Source organism: Hylaeus anthracinus, unplaced genomic scaffold (genome assembly GCF_026225885.1).
Source record: "Hylaeus anthracinus isolate JK02 unplaced genomic scaffold, UHH_iyHylAnth1.0_haploid 12002, whole genome shotgun sequence".
Classification (NCBI taxonomy): Eukaryota; Metazoa; Arthropoda; class Insecta; order Hymenoptera; family Colletidae; genus Hylaeus; species Hylaeus anthracinus.
The window spans coordinates 271666-293803 of NW_026534349.1; the positions used below are offsets into that span (position 1 = coordinate 271666).

Below are 22138 nucleotides of genomic sequence, written 5' to 3' on the forward strand. Positions count from 1 at the left end.
GTTCCTGTAACCAAATTTTGGATCCTACTACCTTTACAACTTTCTCATTAGGAATATCTATCTCTTCTTCTCCCCTGTTTTCTCCCTAGAGAGATTCCAACCTGCCTTTCGATTACAAACACCAATTGTTTTCCATCATAATTCTTGTGCAAGAAATGCCCAGGCTTTTGAGTATCAGGTCTCGTTTGAAGAATCCCAACGAACGTGGGAATTGAACGTATCTTTTTCCAAATACTTCACGCTAGGCAGCACATCTACCACTCGCAATACGTCGAGTAGCATTGTTACAGTGTCGGATAACTTATGATCCCGCGGTCGAGATCGATGAACAGCGACCAGGCGTAATTGAATTATGCAGAGGGACGACTTTCGCGTTGACGGTAGCCCGCGGAACGCGAGTCGTACGTTTATTTGCATGAAAACGCAGCCAAGCCGTTTAATTAACGTGACGGGGCGGCGCGGCGCGGCGCGGCGCCCGCACCGCACCGGCGAACGAGGGTCCCCAGGTGGACGTCGCTCGCTGGAAATTGTCGCAATTAATATCGCGCGTACTTCGTTACGAACCAATGTAGCGTATCGTGTAACGATTAAGAGGCCTTTCGTTTCTTTTTGCGATCGCTATTTATCAATTTGTAGAATCGCTTCATTTGTCGACTTCGGATTACGAGCGATGTCACCGTGACTGATGACTCGTTCGCTCGGAGAGGAATGATTATATCTGTTGCATCGCAAACCTGACCCAGGTGACGAACTATTTATATATCCGATCGAGACAAACATCCTCGAACCACGATACATCAGCTATAATTAAATTGCGGATCTTTATGCAAAATAAAATCTTTGTAAACCTACTTACATAAAATGAAAAAATAGTAAATTAAAATTTTTATATTATTTCATACTTTGTGCATTTCGTAATTACTTGCAACATTCAAATTTCTAGTCTATAGTTATTCGGGCACCACGATACTTTCAAATTTTATCGAATTATATAAAACATCCAAACAAATTGACATGACTCGACTTGAGAATTTCCTCTCACGTCACAGCTGAATTGGTCGAGGCACCACTGTGCACAGGAATTTCCAACGGTTAGCAATTATTGAGCTAGTCGATAATCGTGGAATCGAGGGAAGTCGAACAGGAAGCGGGAGCTTGGGCGTTCCTTCTCGCGTTTGGTATCCCTTTCGCGTGAGAAACAGATCGCAGCTTGTAATTAGGGACATCGCGGCTAGAAACGAAACGCGCCGTTTCGTTCCGGCGACGAGAAATTGGCTAATTTGCGGCCAATTGCGCCATGGTGGGTTAATATAACGATCATTATCGCGGCTCTATCGCCTCCAAGAGCACGGACGTGGTCTGATCGAGTCCGCAGGGGTGCTGGACCCCCGTTGATCGCTTAGAAATCGAGAAATTAGATCGGAAACACCGTGATCTTCGAGGGCGATCGCTGGAATTGCAAACGATCTCGAACCCACGAACTATGTCGATGACACGGTCACGTTTCTTTATCGTCTTTTCACTATTGCCATAGAGTATAAAATTGCCATTGGTTGCTGTGAATCATGTATTTCATATTTTACATTTAAAAGCTTGTTCGTCTAAGAAAGATTGCCCAAGGATGTCGTCTCATATAAACATAATCAACTTTGATATGGTTTTATTGCCTGGGGCTTTGTATTCTCCATCGTAATATCGTCCCTTGTATGGAACGACATGACTGAAAGGGTTCATTAGTTGCTCGAGTCGTTAGTATTACCAGCAGATGTGGCTGATTAATAGCGTGCTTCAGACGTCTAAACAGGATCTAATTTTGAACTATGTTCATAATTTAATTGTGATTATTTTGTCTAATTCGTTCGAGTGGGCTTCTAAAAGTACCCGAATTCCACAAATATCGATTCAAATAAGAATGAAAAGTCTGTATTGTTTCAGAAAGTGATCTCACTCCCTGAAATTGTGGTATTATGCAGATTCTCGACCGCTGACGTGAATTCACGTCACTTGAAATTCTATTCCTAAACCATACCAACAGCTGTTCTCTCGATTCATCGCCTGCTTCTCCTCTACGTGAAGAATGGCTCTTGCCGCAAAGGCACTGTGCCTCGGATCAACACTCTGACTGAGAATAACAGAGGACATATTCTACACAGCACACGATTAATACGGAAATTAATCGTTCCCTGGCCCCGACTTTCTCGATCTCTCGATACAAATGTCCTTGATCCCCGACCGGGAGAGTAGTTCCTCGTCAGGGAACGCAAGATCGCGCGATGACGCGTAATTACGCCGCTTCGCTCTGGTCTTAACACTCGACCGGTAATGGCCTCAAATTATTGTAATCCCCGACGATCGTACCGTTGCCGTAATTTACATCAATTCCATCCCGTTCCCTCGGCAACTTTACGAGACAGTCGGAGAAAAGACGTTCGCGCCTGCCGCTATGTGGAAAGAGACGCCAACCGGAAGACCGGAGAACTCTCGAAGGAATATTCATGCAAATCCGGGAGGAATATCTCCGCTATCGACAGTGAAACCGGTCACTCGTCGACCGATTCTCATTCTCGGGACTCTATCTCGATGGTCGCGTGCTGCTCGATGCACGAAGGAACGCGAGAAATAAAGATACGTCGAGGAAGAAGAGGAAGAGGACAAAGTTCAGGGTCGCGGATCCTTTCGAGGATCTAGGAGCATACCTCAGCGTTTGGACGTTATCCGCGTTGGATCTTGAAACGAAATAAAGATCGCCGGGAGGCTGCACGCGCTGATACCGGCTGCTGAGTCACGGATAGAGAAGGAGTGTCCCGAGTGGCATCAGTCGCGATTAGAGAGTGTAATTGCTCCGCGTGCGGTCCCGATCAACATTACCGAGGAGCTGTTGGTACATGGGAGGTATCGAAGTACTGGTTACTTTTCAATGGCGTTGATTAGAAAAGAGAGGTTAACCTCTGATGGGCTGGAAACCAAGAAAAAATATCCTTACGACACAAGAAGCTAGAGTAAAAATACAACTTGAAATGTAGGATGATTTAAGGGGGACTAGTTATTACTATCGTCGTATCTCTGACAGGGCTAGCTGGGAAAAGGATGGTTCCATTGTTTGATGGAAAATTGATTTTTTAATGAGTTATAGTTATATGAGTTATATGAGTTATATACTCTTCATCTGAATTACAAAGTGGGAAAACGTGGGACTGCAAGGAGAGGACCTCGAGGGCTTCTCGGGACCGAAGAGGTCAACTTGGACTTCTTCGTAGCCCCCTGAGATCTCAATCTCGGGTATAGACCCTGAGGAGGAAATGAAACGCAAACGGGATGGGTGTGGGAAGGGAAGGGGGAATTCTCTGAGCAGGGTGGTGCGTGTTTCTCGGATTTAATGGCGGAAAGAAGCGCAGAAAGGAAGAAGAAACCGGGAATAATAAAGAAGAGAAGATGCGTGGGGGTCACGGACGTTGCTGGTCTCGCAGCATCGTTTGTGAGAAGAATTGTTTGCATATATCCAGAAGCTTTGTAGAGTAACGGTTAGACATAACCGGACCAGCTATAAAACATCTCCGCGATTTAATCACGGGATCGAATATTATCGCAGTCAGTAACACCAGCTGGCCAGTGGCCCCTGCCTCGGAAGAAGGTCGCCGACCTCCAAGCTTTAGGCGATCCTCTGCACGGTTCGGCTCAACCAGGCCTCCACCCCTCGGCCCGCCAATGAAAACGGATCCCTATCAGCGGCATAAATTACGAAAACAATGGGACGAGAGTGTCCGACACACCTCGGAAAAAAAGCTGCCGCGTCGACTCGTTCGCCTTTGGGGCCTCGTGGATGCGACGTTGAAGAACCGAAACAGGAAGTCGTCCGACGCGTCTGACAGCGAGGTAAATAAATGACACCGCGACGCACGGGAAGGGCTGAAGACGAAGGAAAAGGGAAGAAGGAACGGGAGGTGCAGGATCTCTCGCGACGACTTCGAACCGACATCGACACGCCGCGGATCAAAACACAAAGAGGCGCGTACGCTAACAGACGGGGAAACGAAGAACCAGCTGCGGAGAAGAAAACGAAGAAACCCGGACGATTCTCGGACACGGCGCGGCCCGAGGACGGGTATCTTTGAACCTGGTGCTACCAGGGACAAATAAACGAGACGAGGCAAAAACGCGGAGCGATGGTCAAAAATGGGGGAAAAAAAGGTGGAGAGAGAGGCAAAGGAAAGAAGAGGGAGAGGAGTTTAAGGTCACGGACCTTCCTCGAGAGAGATCGTACCTCGGTGGATCGCGCAGATGATGCTGGTGCTACCTAGGAGAGCGTTTAAACTTGCTAATGGAAAAGACCGCCGCGCCGCCGGCCCCCGGGGCTATTTGAAAGCGACACGCCGCGCGGTCACGTAATTTACGCGTTAACCACGCGCGCTGATGGACACGCGGAAACCGTGGATATGCGGGGAGGTCTCGAGCAGGCGGGGGTGACGCCGGGGGCCTCTGATAATATCAATTGCGAGAGGTCAGAGATGACGAATGGAAAGGAAACCGCCGGGGAATTATCCCAGGGAAGACGCGAAACTGCCGGTCTACTCGTTAACGTACTAGAGGTGGATGAGTTGCGGCAGATGGAGGATGTTGTTGACTCTCTGAATTAACCCTTTGCCTGCGGGATGATTTTAATTGGGAATTCTAAGGCGGGGGGAGGGGGGGGACCAGTCGAATAGAATCTATCCTCGTTGAAAGGCTACAACTTTTCTAAACATTTAAAAAATGTAATTTTAAGCTCTGAATGTTTTAGCAAATATCTAACGAACGGGTAGTAGGGTAATAAGCTTAAAAACTCCATTTTTCTTTATATCTCCGGAATGGTTTATCAGAAAATCACAAAACACGATGACTTCTCTATATATAGAGCTGTAATGCTACTAGGCCTTAAAAAAAATTGTTGATACGCATAGCGATCGCTATGCTTTATATCTCAGGACAGGTTTACCAGAAACCAATGAAATTTGTAATGAAGCCTATACCTAATGCCATTAAACTTTCGAAAAAATTCACCAAGCCCATAAAAAGAATGATTCACTATTGGAAACGATAAAACTCGAAACATTCCAAATAAACAGCAAGTTGCTCGGCTACAGCGGCGCGGCGCCGCTATTAACGTCCGTATTCGATGGTAACCGCGGTCTAGGAGCTGCCGATCGAATTAGTTGTCGATCTAGTCGCGTTTATTTCCGTATCACGATTTACGACTGGAAATTCAATTATCCGCGGTGGAAACGATCGGGCAGGATACGCGGCGATTTCTTGTACGTGCGTGACTCGCGGCAGCGATAGACCGTTCTTTCTCATCGCGATAATGTAAACCGGTGGTTTCGGTGTATCCCGCGGACATTACTCGCGAACGGTGAAAGTATCTATCATCGAGTACCGCGAATAAACAGGGACCAGCCCCAGTGGGATATACATCAGCGACCGGTCTCTCGAGCGCGCGGTGTCGAGCTGGTCGCTTTTCAAGGTCGGGACGTTTACGACTTTATGGGGCAATTACCGTGGTATACTGCAAGTTAGTTTGCGGCTACGCCGGTCTGCTTCTTCTTCGTCCTCTTTTACCTCGAGCACGAGCAACGATCCTGCTGCGCCGCGTTTCCAAACGTTTTCTAACCCCTTTTTCCGAAACGTTCATCCATCGGCGCGCGATATCGCCTGACATTTTATACCGTTTCCTGCGAAACTGGTTCCTATATTCTTTCGGCTACTCGAATTACAATTTCCTGATACGGACCGACTTCCTGCTGCATCGAGGAACTTTCGACCAAAGTTTCGCGCACTTTTCCCTTCGAGCCAGATAGCGTCTCTCGTGCGAGCGGCTGGTGTACATTTCAATTAAAATTATTCATTTTTGACTTGTATGGTTAATGAAGCGTGTTTTTATGGTAGATAATGCGCGAGAGTAACGCAGAGTTATGGTCGAGGTAGTATTCATACGTGCATGGGAACTTTCGTATGAGTTGGGAAATTTTTCCCCCTTTTTTTTTTATACAGCGATGGAAGTGTCATGTTATAATGAAATAAAATAAAAACATTTCCAAAAATTAAATACATAGAATCATGTAACTGACGAGTACGTGAACCAACACATGTAAAACTAATAATATAATTACTAATTATAATAACATAATACACAGCTTAAAGGCCGTCGATATAAAATTAATAAATTAAAGAAACTAATAAAATAAGAAGAATAACTTGATTCCCCAGTCGACAATGATAAATATATTTACATCCTCGTACTTCCTGTAACAGAGTGCCTGTTGAATAAATAAAGAAAATAAAGAAGTTGCGGCATCAAGTGTGGGCTTTGTAACATGACTGAAACTCGTCTACGCGACAAATTCTAAAATTTCTTCTCGTTTGTTCGTTTCAGTTCAGAGCAAAGTGAGATGCTCCGAGCAGTGGATGGAGGTCGACATCGTGAGGAGCAGCCCACAGGCTAGTATATATCTCCAGCAGCTGAAGGAGTTTCCAGGTAAGGATCGATTCGTATTTCTCGCCAACCACCCCTTCCAGGATTACAACATTATCGATACACAGTGGAACGATTAGACATTCCAGGTGAAAAAAAAAATTCTAGATTGCTACATTTGGTTCATATGACTCTTAAGTAACTTGTTTTTACGTGAAAAAGGATTGTTCGGTTGGAATTTTAATCATTTTGAATAACTTTATCGATTATATTATATTATTACGAGTTGTACAATTAAATATGAACTAATGGTTAGAAGAATTTCTTTTTGTACAATATTATAATCAAATTGAAAAATGAATGAACTATATCCACCTATCTACCTATCTACCTATCTTCCTTCTCTTTCCTCGCTGTTTCTTTCGACACATTCCTCATCCATTCCATCCCTTCTCACCTTCATCCTCAAAAACTATTTCCAAGCTCACCAAAGATTATTGAATAGCATCTACCTAGTTATTAACCTAAGCATCTCTAAATATAGAGACGAGTTACAGATATACCTGTCCGATTGACATAATTTATTTCCACCTGAAATGTCCCACACACTCCACTGGTGTGTCCATGAACTATAAACTGAAACCACTGAAACGTATCTTGTTTTGCAGACGAGGCGTGCAAGGCCCGACTGAGCAACGGCGTCGCAACGTTCCGGTTATCGCTCCTGGAGGAGGACATATTACGATGCGGTATCACGAAAGTCGTTAACAAAGTCACGGTAGGACATAATTACGAGGTCTCATCGTGGATAACACGACGGGGATAGTGTACGACTTCCGAATAATTAAAATGGTCGATCCCCGTGATATAGTCGACGGCGATGCAGCCGTGATTTATGCAGCTCGATCGATTTTGTCGTGCCTCGAACGATAGGCCGTTAGCCAATTCACAATGAATTTACCATTCTTGGCACGTCTCGAAGCTCTTGGAATAAATTCTTTCCGGGTCTGTTGCCCTCCGAGTAAAAGTTGAGGATCGATTAATCTCAACGTGTGTCTGTCAGACAGATGTGCTTGCGAATTTACATGTAAAGTGGTAATACATTTATTATACATATGAAGATACACAAAGGAGGCTTGATTTCATCGACCAAAATTAATTCATGAATATGGGAGTAGTATATGTACAGGTATATATACTCGTATAGCAAACAAAGTATACGCAACAAAGTTTGAAAAAATGATTATTGAATTTCTCACGAGTCTACCAGACACACGTCATTTATTAGGCAAGCAAAAATAGACCGTCTAGACTAGGGTTAAGCTCGGATCCAGTGAAATGAAAGTGAATCGTAGGCGATGAACGTACGAGAATCGATTCGCTAGGCGAATAAGGATAAGTTGTCGCGGCTTGAGCCATTGTTTTCCTGCATAGGAGTATCCTATGGATTCGAGCGATACTATAGACGCGTAATTGCATTGTACAGGGTCAGAAAGTGTACTTCCATCGAATAATAGTGGAGGAGCCCGTGGATTCCAGCAAGCACACATTCACGGTAAAGTGTGTCATCACCGAGGTCCTCGTGAAGCCTAGCATCTCGGTCGAGTCCAATCACACCACGGTTCGACGCAGCGTCTTTCCAGCAGGCTTTCAGGAACCAGAGTGAGTTGTTTTTTAATGGTAGACCATAAGTAAAAGTAGGAGTATTCGAATAGTTTGTTGATTCCAATATCTGATACGTGTTCGATTGCTGCCAAGTAAAGTTTCGCTATTATTATTCGACTCTTTCCATTTAAGTATTAGTATCGGAGTATCGCTGTTCGAGTACTACCGTTAGAGTATCATTATGTGAATATCATTTCGTAAGTGTCGGTATTCGAGTATCACTATTTGAATAGCATTCTTTGAATATCACTATTCGAGTATTAGATTTTCGGTGTTTCGAATGTTATCATTCGAATGTATATCAACACTAGTGCTATTCGAAAACAGAAAAATTGCCCGAGAAGTCGCAGCACTAATCATGAGTCGTTTATTCGTTGCAACATTTGCGAGTGCAGCGACAAAGAGCGGAGCAGCTGTTGAACGCGGCTGAGCGATTCTGCACGCGCAACAGTTGCGTCTCTGCCCGTCGAGGACAGTTTCAACTAATAGACACTAGTAGACAGTAAATAGCATAGAAAAATAATAGTTGAGACCTTCCTCGGAGTCTTCCTTTCATTCGTGTTACTCAGGACTGTACGAAGCATTTCCTTCTCGTCTGACTGTTCCAGACTGTGGTGCAAAAACAAATCACTTGAACACTGATATTAACTGTATTATAAGAAGATTAATTTCCAATTGAATCTACTAACAATAAGTATCCTCGCAGGAAAACGAAAAGTCGAAGGATACATTATACTGTAGGAGTCTAACCGAAAAATGAGGCACGGGGATTCGAAGCCACGATCCTCGCGGATCCACAGTCGACCGCTTTTACCTACGCGACCAATCCCGTACCCTACGTTTCGTGTTCTTATTTGACTCCTTATTGTTGGGTATGGGAGGCGCGGACACTACAATACACGCAATGTTACCTCTTCGCCACGAACAAACCAACTAAATACCTCAGATTGCCAGCGCATGTACCATAACGGTAATAGTTCCATCCACGTGCATATTATTAATATTAGGAATATAGCGTCATTACTATACGGTAGAAAAAAGTTGCCAGTTTTATTACACAACATAGCAAGTCATTTTCATAACCGTACAATTTTCTCAACTGTGTATGAGTTTCGTTAGTAATTACTAGACTGCAGATTTTAAGTATTTATGGCATATGCAAATATGTAAAACATGCTTAACGTATACAGAATGTATACCTCTATGGCAAAATGAAATATTATTATTATTATTATGATATTATTCTATAAAACGACATTCTGCATATGTTTCCATACATCATGAATGCATAAAATGCGCCGTCTAGTAATTGCAAATAGACACTGCAAGGGCCTAATAGTAGGCACTCTTATTTTGTTTTCTATTAAAAAGTTCACTTAAACTGCTTTCGTTAGACTAAAACTTACCGTGCCACGTCCAACGTGACGTCTATGATAAAAATGGAAATGACACGTGCGAAATGACACATTAAGTAGTTCATTAAGGGCTAAGGTAGCAACAGAAGAGGGTCGTGAAAGCTAGGCGAATCATAAAGCAATGTAACGTCACTTCGAAGTACACCATCATCATCCAAGCCCCTAGAGTGCCGTTAATGAATCGATGCCAGTCATTCCGTATGCAAAGTGGTTTCCAAGACCCATTCTGCGATTAAACGAGAACTCTGAGCAAGACCTCGTTGACATTGTCTCGAGATGAAAACATTAAAACCGATATAATAGAAACTCGCGTCGGCGTCGTTTCGACAGTCGTGATCATCATCGAGTCGACTCAAGGTTTCACGATCAATTTATTCATTCGAGACTATATAGCGAGCAGCTGCTGGAAAACCTGAAATGTAATTTTAGCTTCGAACACGTCGCGTCACAGAGTCTTCTCTCCTTTTTCCACGCGCTCGATAAAACTCACTTCGCGAGTCATTCGTATTCCCCGTGTATCCGCAGCAAAAAGTCCCAGCATGTCGGCGCTCAACCATCCGAGGGGATCCTTCTTCCACACCTCCAACATGGAAATTGTCGTCTACGAGGTACTAACGATCCTGTCGAAGGGTCCTCGAGGATACGAGCATTTCAAGTCGAGGGAGTTGAATCAAAGACTCGAGAAGTTTGAACAGAACGAAACTAACAGGAGCTTATTAACGACTGTTGGAAAAGTTCTGTGCCGGTGACAGGATTAAATAGGAAATTTCATTCAGGTATATTTTTGCCATTTTCAAGAATAACAAGACCAACTACTTTATTTACTATAATTGATTACGAATACATTTTCTTGGTTTCCATAGCCACAGAAAGATTCCTAATAAAAATTGGAGGCGAGGCGAGAGTTTCTCGTCGAGAGGTGTAGATAGGATGCGTTCCCAAGCGATCGGTTGCCAAATTGTGATTTACGCGCGTGCTGGCCGCTTGTTTGCATACCGTCCGTTCAGGAGACAGATGGCAGAGAAGCCGTAATGCAATTTTAACTTGGCAGCGAGCGGACGGCTGTCGCGCGGGCTCTTCTCGTCCTGTTCCGTCCTCGACGAAACTCACTTCTCGCCGTGGCGACATTCTTCCAGTATATACTTACACACAGGGAAACTCGACAAGGGACTCGCGATGGAATTTTTCTCCCCGTTCCTGTTTTGCGGTTAAGCTAATTTATTGGCACTAATCGATCGTAGCTCGCGACGACTGTCCCGTGGATTCCTCGGATCCCCCGATGTCGCCTCGCGACCAGGAAGCCGTAACAAGCCTTTATTGTTGAATTATCGCGCGAGAGACGATACCACGGGGTCGAGAGCCACGCACCGCGAGGGAAATTCTTTCTCGATCTTGATAACTGTTTCTGCTTTCACAAAGTCGATGGGAATTGCATGCACGGCCGATCGGATGCGTTCATCGCGATTGGAGATCGCTGCCGCCGCCACGCCGCGCCGGCTACATTGAGGAACGATCGACCACTCGAGAAATACTTGTGATACCCTACGGTCGCGACGTTCATTTACATCCATTCGATCCAACGTTGATTATTGTTATTATAATTATTATAACTCGTGAGTTGCAGTCACTCGACGCACGGGATGCTCGTCGTAACGAAATGGTCGGACGTCATGATTCTCGGGACACTGTCAATAATCGTGGACGAAAAATCAGAATAGGAATGGAATACAAGTTAATTAGCATTTGATCGCTGACGGAGAACGATATTAAAAATTGTCCAGAATTAAGTTTATCGTAGGTTATTTCATCCATTCACCTAATAGTATTCACCACTTGCTGTTCGCAGTGGGCTCGCTAGAGGCCAAACGGGAACCTCCATTGCCTTTTTTTCCGCCCTCTTCGTCATCGTTCCGTGACTTCAGTACCGTTTAGAGCTCGCACCGTTCAATTTGCGGGACGCACCATTCCGCGGAAACGACGGATGATTCTGCAGAAGCGCACCAGTGACTCAGGTTGACGTTTAGAGGAGTCTACGAGTGTCGAAAGTAGCCCAGGTCGAACAGAGTTCCTTTATAACTGTCCACCGGTCCATGCAGATCATCGGGATTTGCTCGTTGGCGTTGTCGCGGGATGCCATTCGTTCGATTGTTTTTGCACGGAAATTACATTCGCACGCATCTTTCCGTTCGCCAGATTGCAATGTTCTAATGCTAATCTAGCCTTCCCGCGAAAGGAATCATTGTAACGCGATTGAAAAGATTCGAAGGAAATTCCTTGAAACGATTTCCTTTCGTTCTGGATTTCTTGCACCAACCCTGAGTCATGGTGATTGCATGCAACGGGACCTCGTACTACACGTATTATTGCTTTGGGTAAACACCGTGTGTCGTTTGATCTGTTATTATTTACTCTAACAACTAGCTGCTAGCTGTAGGAGGCTGCTTGAAAATTGTTGAGGATAACAAAACTTCTCTCGAGGAGAGATAATATATTTTCGTTTTTTATTTATTTTGTTTCATCTATTATTATTTACTCTACCGACTGTACGAGGCTTGTTTGAAAACTGTCGAGGATAACAAAACCTCCTTGAACAGACACATATTAAATATACATATTTAATGTAGGCTCTGTAAACTTCAATAACAGATTGGCTCTCTAGTGTTGTTGCTTTGATAAACATCGTGAGTCGTTTGATCCATTATTATTAACTCTATTGTTTGTGCAAGGGTTGTTTGAAAATTGTCAAGTTGGAACAGAAGATTCATGAAAAGAAATAATATGTTCATTTCATAATGTAGGCTCTGTAGACTTGGATAACCGGTTTGTACCCTGGTGTTGTGGTTTTAAACTTAAGAAAACTCCAAGAAGAAAACGTCCTTAGCAACGCTGAAATGAAGACTGGATGTTGAATAGGTCTTTGAGTGCTCGATGAATCGGACAGGGAAGAAAGGGCTAGTTATTGCAACTTGGAGTCTCCTGACTTCTTTTCTATGGGAAGTAGATAGCTTCTTCAACGAACTAGAAGGTTATAGGCATCGTTGAACCTTAGAAACTCCTCTGTGTCCTGTGTGAAACACTACTACATGGAAACTTCGACATATGTCGTACATCAGTATTGTAACGAAGTTGTATGAAACTTGACTTGATAAAACTGAGTAACAGCTACCAGATTTCCACTTTTCTTGAATATTCTCTCTTGCGAAGATAACTTTTTCGGAAATAGATAAAAGTCGTAGTATTCTATATATATACTTCGATACACGTTTCGTATCAATTGGATAAATATTTTTAATTAATTTCAATTAATATTCAGAAAATGATGTTGAAACAACTCTTATGGCGCGAATTCTTTATAGTTATTATTTTTAATTATATACTTGGTGATTTACTGGTGATAATGATATAAATATTTGGCGAAGTAAGCCAGTTTAGCTTCCGAGACCCATATTAGAATTTTTCAAAAATACATTGTAATTTCATTGAAAAATTGTAAGATAAATGAACTTGTCTATTCGTGGGTTGTCTAAGCTTGACATTTAATCTGTATCGTTTGTTTGTTTGTTTAGCATGGTTGAGATTAGGGGCGAGATCTCCGAGTCAGCGCCAGTCCCGATCTTAGGGGTTGGCGTCAGGCAAGGCGGCACCCTAGTTACTGGAGAGCTGAACGTCAGTCCAGGTACACCTCTGCAGATGGAAATCTTTTTAGACAACCACTCTGCACCAGTTTATGGTCTGTTGGTCAGCTACATGTTGGTCACTGACACCAAGTCACAGGAGGAAACCATAATCATTAATGGGTAATATGACATAATAGCGACTCTTCTAATTACTCTTAGACATGGATTTAGCTCTTAGACGGGAAAAAATTTACTTTTATTCTCTAAGAAGTTTGTTTTTCAAGAAAAGTATGTGTTGTATACATCTGCTATTATAATATTACATATACTAATGCGAAAGAAATTTGTTTTCAAGTTATTCTTAGTGTTCGATTAAGAAATCATGTAACCATATCTACCATACCTAAGAATGAAATCTTCCGACATTCCAAAGGTCTCATATATTGATTTTACACGATCTGTTTGCCTTTAGGTGCTCCGTGGATCCCTATCTCTTCGAGAACTTCAACACCGTGGACGGAGACTTCCTGACGGCGAAATTCCGGGCATTCAAGTTCCCAGAAAGCACATACGTTCAGTTTCGTGGCACCGTGAACGTCTGTTTAGACAAGTGCCAAGGGGTATATTGATTCTTGCCTGTCGCATGCTCGCAAACTCCGTTTAGTTTAAGTCGGTGCTGTCTACAAGAGCCTCTTTCGCGTCTTATCATTCTTCGCTACGTGACATATTACGCTTTTTAATTGACTGTTAAAACTTGTTAGGGATTCACGTGTGTATTAAAAAAAGTTATCAAGTTGCAGAAATTCTAAGACAAGTACACTATACAGTTTCTGATAGTTGTAGAGAACAAGAGAGATTAAAAGAAGAAATTACGAACTCTATCGAAGTTTTAGTCAGTAATTACAAGGCTTGTAATTGACAAATAGACTTTATAGTATATTGTAATATGAACAGCACTAGCTTGAACCATCGAATATTTTAGATGCATTCGTGTGCTAATTCTTTGGACCGTTTCAGATTGAATGCAGCAACGGCCGAGTAGGCTTCGGTAGAAAGAAGAGGGCCATAGAAGTCTCGAATAGCGACAAAAACAAGATCTTCGAGGTGACCATGTCCACGTTCATCAAGGTCGACTTTGAAGATGACACTGTGGTTGACGAAGGTAATACGATCGTTCATTCTAGCTTTCGATATTGTTAAAGACACTGATAGAAAAATAGAGGTTTTTGGAGACTTACTAACAAGGGGAAGATACCAAGTGTAGGTGACCGATTTCGATGTGCTTTGGTACAGACCTTCTTTATCGAAAACTACTGTATTTCAGCCATGTTGACGCATTACCATGGTGTTCTCTCTTAAGACAGGAAAATCTTATTTTTGCCTCGGTGTTTCTGATATTATAATAATTTAATGAAAAATCAGCCAACTGGTTACCTTCCACAGCTCTGTCGCAGTTGTACATCAGAAAGGGGAAGAACAGGACGAAAGCCAGGGCAGCGATCGCGAAGGATGTGATAGAAAATACAGGTTGGACGACGATCAGAACGGAAGAAGGAGCCATCATAAAACAGGAATTTCACGAACTGTCCGTATACAAGTCCATGGGTACAGAGAATGGTTCCTCGTGTAGGACGTTGTCTTTCGCCATCGGGCTTCTTCTCCTCTATCTTTGCAAGCTCTTGTAGAATTTAAGGGGAACAGTTTCGATAACTGACGAATAATCGCCAATTGTAAATAAAAAGCAGCTTGAGAGCCGGCTGGATTCGAGGCTACCACCGAGAAAAGGGGACCGAATTTCTTGCTGGTTGTTAGTATAATTCTTTTCCTTTACGCGTAGAGAGAAACGGTGAATTTGGATCCCGTCCAATTCGTGTGATATCGAATCGAAATGGAACGCGATCTGCTCCGATAGACGCATGGGTTTTTTGTTGGACAATGGTTCCCAACAGCTGTCCGTGAACGAAAATTTGTAATTAGTGAGAACGCTTTGTTTGCAAACGAGTCGTCAAACTTCCTCCGGCACTAACGATAACATTTTATTCGTTTCTAAAAGTACTCGTACGCTTCACCAATGTGGACCTTGTAAAAAATAATTAATCTATTTTATTCCTAACAAGTTATTGTGAAATTTTGTTATAGTATAACATAATCTTCGCTGTTGAACATTTGGAAACTAGACATCATCTAGGTAGAAAAAACTATTTAAATACAAATCGAATGAGGATACTTTCTCTCTAGCCATTATTCGATGGGTTCGAATTTCCATGAGTCTCGAATACACGAATAAAGATAGCAAGATGAAGAACATAAAACGTTGGTTGATTAAACAAGTATCTTCACTCGTCGAATGCATCTACTTCGAACAATAGATACTTTTCAATACTTTTGATAATTCTTTGAAAATGTGTGCCTTATAAATGGCAGCCTCTTCCAAGTGTGTCATGACGTTAAAAATGTTGGGAAGCACTGTCATCGGGAGAAAAATTGCGAAGATTACGAGTTGATTTTAGGGTTGACATGAAAGAAACCGTGCTCAAGAAACTTCTCCGCTTTGCGACCGCCGAATTTTCCAAATATTTCTTCGGAATTTCCTTCCTCCTTGTTCTTGTTAATTTTTTCACAGGATAATAGCTTGATAATAAAGTCTCTGTCGTTGACAGAGAAGAAAATTGGCCTTTGCGAGCGGAGAATTCCGGGTACCTAGTCGCGCGACGAACTGTAACATCGCGCTACTACTTAAGCAGTAGTATAGACGATCACGAGGGTAATTAATTGCTGCTATAATCACGACGTAATTATAACGGAAACGACGCGCAAGTGTAAAATAGGTATTAATGAAGCGAGAGTGAAACGCGAAGAAACTTGTTCGTTCCAGGAGTGAATAAAAACTCGCGTAAAGACATTAAAAAAATTCATATGTACTTGGAATGTTTAACACTCATGTATACAGGACAATTCCGTATAAAAATATATTAATATACCTTTGGCTTCGAGTAATATCAGATACAGAGTAACGATTACGAGATTGGGGTTACACCAATGTTTTTCGATCTTTTCATAGCGCAATTCTTTGTTCCCACTCAACGTAAAATTATCAATGAAAATGTAAAGTGATTGAAAAATGATGGCACTTACATTACTTGAAAAAAGAACGGGTCATCTTTGCATTTATTTAAGGGTTACATACCTTCTCAACTTCGGGCGAATTTATCATTTCTATTTATTAAAAATTTTTTGTTTTTGTGGTATTAATATAAACATGTATTTAATAATATATAATTAAAGTTATGCACTCTTTATCTCACATGACGGAATCATGGAGACTATAAAGTCACTGTTTCTTTAAGGACCTAATATTTGTTATTATTGTCTAAAACCAGACAAACCTTAACAAACCTCTAAAAAACTAATTTCTACAATTTTAAAATTGTCAGAGTTGAAAAGGTATGTAAGTATTTATCGTTTTGTCACTTTACCACTAATTTATGTTACATGCGGAAAATTCCAAATTTAGTTTCTGGAATGGGTGCGTTAAGCGCTGCGGATAAACTGAGGCCAAGCACCAACCTGGTGTTCACGGGATCAATAACGCCATCATCCCAAAGTCTGAAAACAACATGAATTTTTATGGGATCCGAAGAGAAAAATATACGGGATCTATACGAGATGAACCTTACCTAGCACTGGAGTAGTACGGGCTACTCTCCCTCTCGAACTTTTCTATGATCGGTCTCTTCAGAGCCTCCTCCTCTTCCTTAGTCCACTGTTAAAATCATCGAAAGAATAAAGTTGAATAAATCATTTATATCATTTTAGGCATAGTTCATAGCTCATTCTACAAGAGAATGAGAACCTCTCGATTTGAAGAGAGCCTCCTTTGATCTGGTAACTAGATAGGAACAATGTACATAAATTTCTCAACTCTACAATCGATGATCATCGTGTCAAACAAGATGAGTCTCGATATTAGACCAGTCCTCGTTCCCTTTACTTATAGGTCACATTTTTCTTAAATCTTTCCAAGCTCCTGGCATACCTCTTTCCCTTCTCGCTGACGTTGTTCCCTGGTGATTTGAACCAACACTCCAGCAGCCTGTTCACCTCCCATCACAGATATCCTGGCATTCGGCCAGGAATAAAGGAATCTCGGGGAATAAGATCGGCCGCACATGCCTGCGTTAAATTCATGAAAATAAACAGGAGTATCTATTGAATTTCGATTGAAAATAATCGTTTATTAATTGTACCGAAATTCCCTGCCCCATACGATCCTCCAATCAACACCGTAATTTTTGGTACTCGGGCACAGGCTACAGCGGTCACCATTTTCGCTCCGTTTTTGGCAATGCCACCAGTCTCTGCATCCTTGCCCACCATAAATCCTATAATTTCACAAAAACTGTATTATTTGCATGAAATGTATGAAATAAATTTTGATCTACAAGTAACAAATAACAAATAAATTATGTATAGCGTTAGATGAATCAACATTCTTTTAATAAGAATTGTAATTGTTGTTTGACATTCAAATTTTATTATTTATTATTTGTTATTTAAATAAAAATTTATTCCACACTGATCCGAAGGTGTAAGCTCAGCCGTGTTAGTAGCAATTTATGACTGTATTGTGGCTATTATACTTGATGATAAAGGTACGTGAATTACAATTTACGAATAACTAACAATATGTAGAAATTAACTACATAGTACTAATAACTAAATAGTTGAAATTAAAACTTCTATCATTTTGAATAAATTCGAAAATATTACTCTTATGAACAAATTAAAAATGTTTGTTTATATAAATAAATAAAAAATTTCTATTCTGTATTGAAAATAAAATTTGACCAGTTTACAGGCGTTACCTGTAATATTCTGCAAGAAGATGAGAGGTATCTTCCTCTGCGCGCAGAGTTGTACAAAATGCGCACCTTTTAAGGCACCCTCTGAGAAAAGCACGCCATTGTTTGCGAGTATTCCTACGGGATAACCGTATATTCTCGCAAATCCCGTGACCAGTGTCTCGCCGTACTGTGCCTTGAATTCGCGAAACTTTGATCCATCCACGATCCTCGCGATCACTTCCCTGACGTCGTAAGGTCGTTTCAAGTTCACACCAACGATACCATAAATCTCATCGATCGCGTGCACGGGTGGTTCCACTTTTTTTGTAACGTTCACATGCATTGGTCGCTGTCTATTCAAGTCTTTAACAATTTGACGAGCTAGGTACAGAGCGTGGCTGTCATCTATGGCGTAATGATCGGTCACACCTGATGTCCTAAGACCAAGTGATTACAATTTATCGAGTATAAAATAACGGCTTGTATAACGTTGATAAAATGTTTATACATATGAAATTTAGAAGAAATAACAGATAAAAAATTGTTCACCTGCCATTCGTTATTTGAAATCTTTATCTGGATAAATAATTTGCTCGTCTCATTAATTACCGACAATGAAGCGCTGCGCCGCCTAAATCCTCCGCGGAAACGTCCTCACCAGTGGAAGCCTTTACCAAAGGTGGTCCAGCCAAGAAAATCGTACCTTGTTTACCAACTATGATGTTCTCGTCAGCCATAGACGGTACATACGCGCCTCCTGTACACATCGATCAAAATGGTTAAATATCTCCGGAGAAGATGAAACTATCGCAACAAATTTCTTAACAAAAATAATAATATATATTATTAATTTGATAAAACGCGAACGAACTGATCGCACAATCTATTTAATATAATCGTTGTGCAAAAAAGTCTTAAGTAGAAGAAGCGTGCAATAGTCAGACCTGCAGTGCAGCTCCCCATAACTACCGCGATCTGCTCGATCCCCTTTGCGCTCATGTTTGCTTGGTTGTAAAAGCATCTGCCGAAATGCATTTTATCCGCGAACACGTCATCTTGTCTGGTCAAATTCGCCCCGCCACTGTCTACTAAATATATGCAGGGCAAATTATTCTCCTCCGCGATTTCCTGGGCCCTTAAATGCTTCTTTACCGAGATGGGGTAGTAAGAGCCACCCTTCACGGTCGCATCGTTCACGATTAACACACACTCGGTCCTGAGATGATGAAAGTACTTTAACGGCGAGAACGCAAAATCGTGTAAATTGTGCACGTCAATTACTTTGGACGCAAACAAAAAATCATGAAAATTGCCACGAGATGAGTGAAAATAAAAAAGCAATCTCTGAATCGAAAATTCAATGATATTTACCCTTCCACTCTCCCTATGCCAGTTATAACGCCACCAGCTGGTACTTCCTCTTTCCCGTACAATTGATAACCAGCCAATTGTGAAAATTCAAGAAACGGGGAAGTTCGATCGAGAAGCGTGTTAATTCGCTCTCGTGGCAAGAGTTTGCCTTTGCTCGTGTGCTTCTGTCTCGCTTTCTCTCCTCCACCATCCGCGATTTTTTCGACAGTCTTCTTCAATTTGCGCACTATATCTTCCATTTGAAAGTAATTCTCCTAAAAAAGAAATCTTTTCCTCGGTTAGACGCGAAACCCCACGTAATATAACCCGCGGTAAAGAAACGACCTACATATGTATATGTATAGAATTAAATTCTTATCACTTTGGTCTTTTTTTTTTTGAACTGTTTCTGAAAATATATATCTCTGCATCTTGGCAATTTTATTCAGTTTTAATAGTTCTATATTCTTTTAAGGTAACTTTGTTTAGAAAAAGAAATGAAAAAAAATAAAATTGGTTTTAAAAATATACGTGGCTTTCGAAGCACATATTTATAACTTGACAATTTTTACTGAATTTAGATGGTTACATTTTCTAATTTAGATCCTGTACGCAATGTTTAGTTAAAGAAACCTTTGTCATGGGTTAAAAATTACAATGTATTCAAATTTCAGCCAAATAAAAAATATGAAAATAAAAAGTATCTGACTTTGGCATACGTGGCTACTAATCACATGGTAATGGTAATCATGTCGTCAGGTCGGTACTCTCCGCAGTGTTCAAATAAACAACTTTCATTTATCATACTCAAAAAGTAATAAAACAAGTTGTGTAGTTTATATCGCAGTATTCTATTGTGCCCTTTTAAAAGATACTGAAGATATCAGAGATACAAAAGTAAAAAACATTAAAAGAATTTCGTTTCTTAGTAACGAGAAATGTGTTTCATAATTCTAACCTGATAATCTGACGAGTTAACATCTTGCCTGCTGCCGATAATGTTCGCTTCATCGTGGAATGTTTTTGCAATTAAGCGCAAGTGCCTAGTTAACAAACTATTCTTTCGCCACATCGTTTACCGATTTTCAACTATCAAATAACCTCGATGAAACTCGCGCACATTCACAACAATACGTTTCACGATCTTCATGTAATTAATCACACTGTTTACTCATAGAATTCTGATTAGAAATTAAGTTCAAAACCTTATGCGAGTTGTTTACAGTTAAGGCAGAGATAATGTTTATCGAGAAGAAATTTAGGAATGAAGTGAACTTTTCAAATTTGTATTACACCAAGTTGAAGTAGTGAAAATCCGTTTCTTCGTGTATTTTAGTTAGAAAAAGGTGAACTCTGATACATTGATTACGAAATTCCTCTTACACACTACAATATAAAGTTATGATATTGATAGAAAACCAAGTGAGGTTAGATGACAACTATTTATCACACCCTTATATTATCTGTTCACCGTAACTCTACTAAATGGTGGGACAAGTGTAATAAAACAGGTAGATTAAGTAAAGGTACTCTAACAAAACACACATTAATTATGCAGAAATATAATTTGAGTAAGGAATAAATTTGTACAGGTTACGAATGATAAATATATATATTACTTAAGTTTGTCTTACAAATTTGGACTTATAAATTTAATTCTATATTTTCTACAAATATTAAAAAAATATATATATATATATATATGTATATACAGTAATATACAAAAACAACATGCTTCCATCTTAACCTAAATTCAAAAATGCAGTTTGGTAATGCCATAGCTTGAAGTGGCAGCATCTAAAAAATAATAGTTTTATCAACTTGGATCTATTAAAAGTTTCTTATTAGTTTGAAGTGTAGTATACGTTTGTTAATTTTGTGTCACAATTTCAAACTCACTTTTTGCAAAGATGATTATACAATGTATAGATCTGCATATCCAATTGGAATGTAGATTGTACCCTTTTCAGTAACAGTTTGTCTGGTTAATCTTGATGTTTTCGCGCTATTGATGTTCACAGCTGTATAACTTTCATGTCTTGTCAGCTTCATTGCATTAATGTTTAGGTAAAAATACTCATAGCTTTAACAAAGCCTCTTGTGAAATTAGATTTCCTTTTAACTTTTGTATTACATCCTTTAGCGAAGAAATGGTCTTTTGTAGACGTTTCACTTTCTGTGTTAAAACTCTATTGGATTTACGTGTAATACGTAAACTATCATGTAGAGCACGTAATTTCCCTTCGGGAGTACTCGGTGTATTAGAGTAGTTGTGATCACGTTTTACTATTTCTGTGAAATATGTATGTCTTATACTTTTACTGCTTTTTGCTGAACTTACTTTTTCCGGTGCATGTATTTTGGGACCTGTGAATGGAGATAACAATCATTTTATTAAGTAATACAATTAAGAAACAAATCAAATAGATAATATAATTGTTACATATGATTTAAATACATACTTTCTTTAGGACTATAGCAATCATGAGACTCAATGACTGTTTCAGTTACAGTTGTAGGTTCATGCTGATGTTGCATAATTACATTTTCATCTACAAGAATCAGATGTCAACAATGATTACAGATCATTTCTGGCTACATGATTTCAATCATAACTTTTACAAAAGTGCTTAAATGGTACCTAGTAAAGGCCTGTCTATACTAGATGCATTATTTTCTTCTGTGAACAGAGTTGGCACACTACCTTTCTTCAACCTGACACAATTAAATTTTTGTTCCAAACACTCTGGTGCAAAATGTTTTGAACACAGAACAGAGCCAGGCTTAGGGGTATAGTTCTCT

General features: G+C 40.7%; 2 protein-coding genes across 4 annotated transcripts in view; one reads left to right on the forward strand and one right to left on the reverse strand.

Annotated features, from left to right (window-relative positions):
• LOC128892199 (uncharacterized) overlaps positions 1–15747 on the forward strand; it is a 31767-nt gene extending 16020 nt beyond the window's left edge. Inside the window, exons 2-8 of the mRNA XM_054152429.1 lie at positions 6407–6508; positions 7114–7223; positions 7932–8107; positions 13092–13322; positions 13615–13762; positions 14160–14304; positions 14586–15747. Of these exons, the coding sequence (XP_054008404.1) occupies positions 6407–6508; positions 7114–7223; positions 7932–8107; positions 13092–13322; positions 13615–13762; positions 14160–14304; positions 14586–14827 (1154 nt within the window). The 3' untranslated portion in view covers positions 14828–15747. The remainder of the gene's footprint in view (positions 1–6406; positions 6509–7113; positions 7224–7931; positions 8108–13091; positions 13323–13614; positions 13763–14159; positions 14305–14585) is intronic.
• A 38-nt stretch (positions 15748–15785) lies between these two features.
• LOC128892195 (methylcrotonoyl-CoA carboxylase beta chain, mitochondrial) lies at positions 15786–21412 on the reverse strand. 3 transcript variants are annotated; one of them, XM_054152421.1, is made up of 10 exons: positions 21236–21412; positions 20295–21133; positions 19358–19611; positions 18931–19202; positions 18596–18743; positions 18074–18423; positions 17390–17524; positions 17179–17315; positions 16820–16905; positions 15786–16748 (listed from the first exon to the last, which is right to left on the reverse strand). In XM_054152421.1, exons 2-10 carry the CDS (start codon positions 20406–20408, stop codon positions 16631–16633), a joined length of 1614 nt encoding a protein of 537 aa, XP_054008396.1. In that variant the 5' UTR covers positions 20409–21133; positions 21236–21412; the 3' UTR covers positions 15786–16630. The 3 variants fall into 3 exon arrangements, 2 of the variants coding, with proteins under 2 accessions (XP_054008396.1, XP_054008395.1); XM_054152420.1 differs by having other exon boundaries at positions 18008–18423; XR_008461023.1 differs by having other exon boundaries at positions 16695–16748; positions 16996–17315; positions 18008–18423.
• Between the last annotated feature and the right edge of the window lie 726 nt (positions 21413–22138).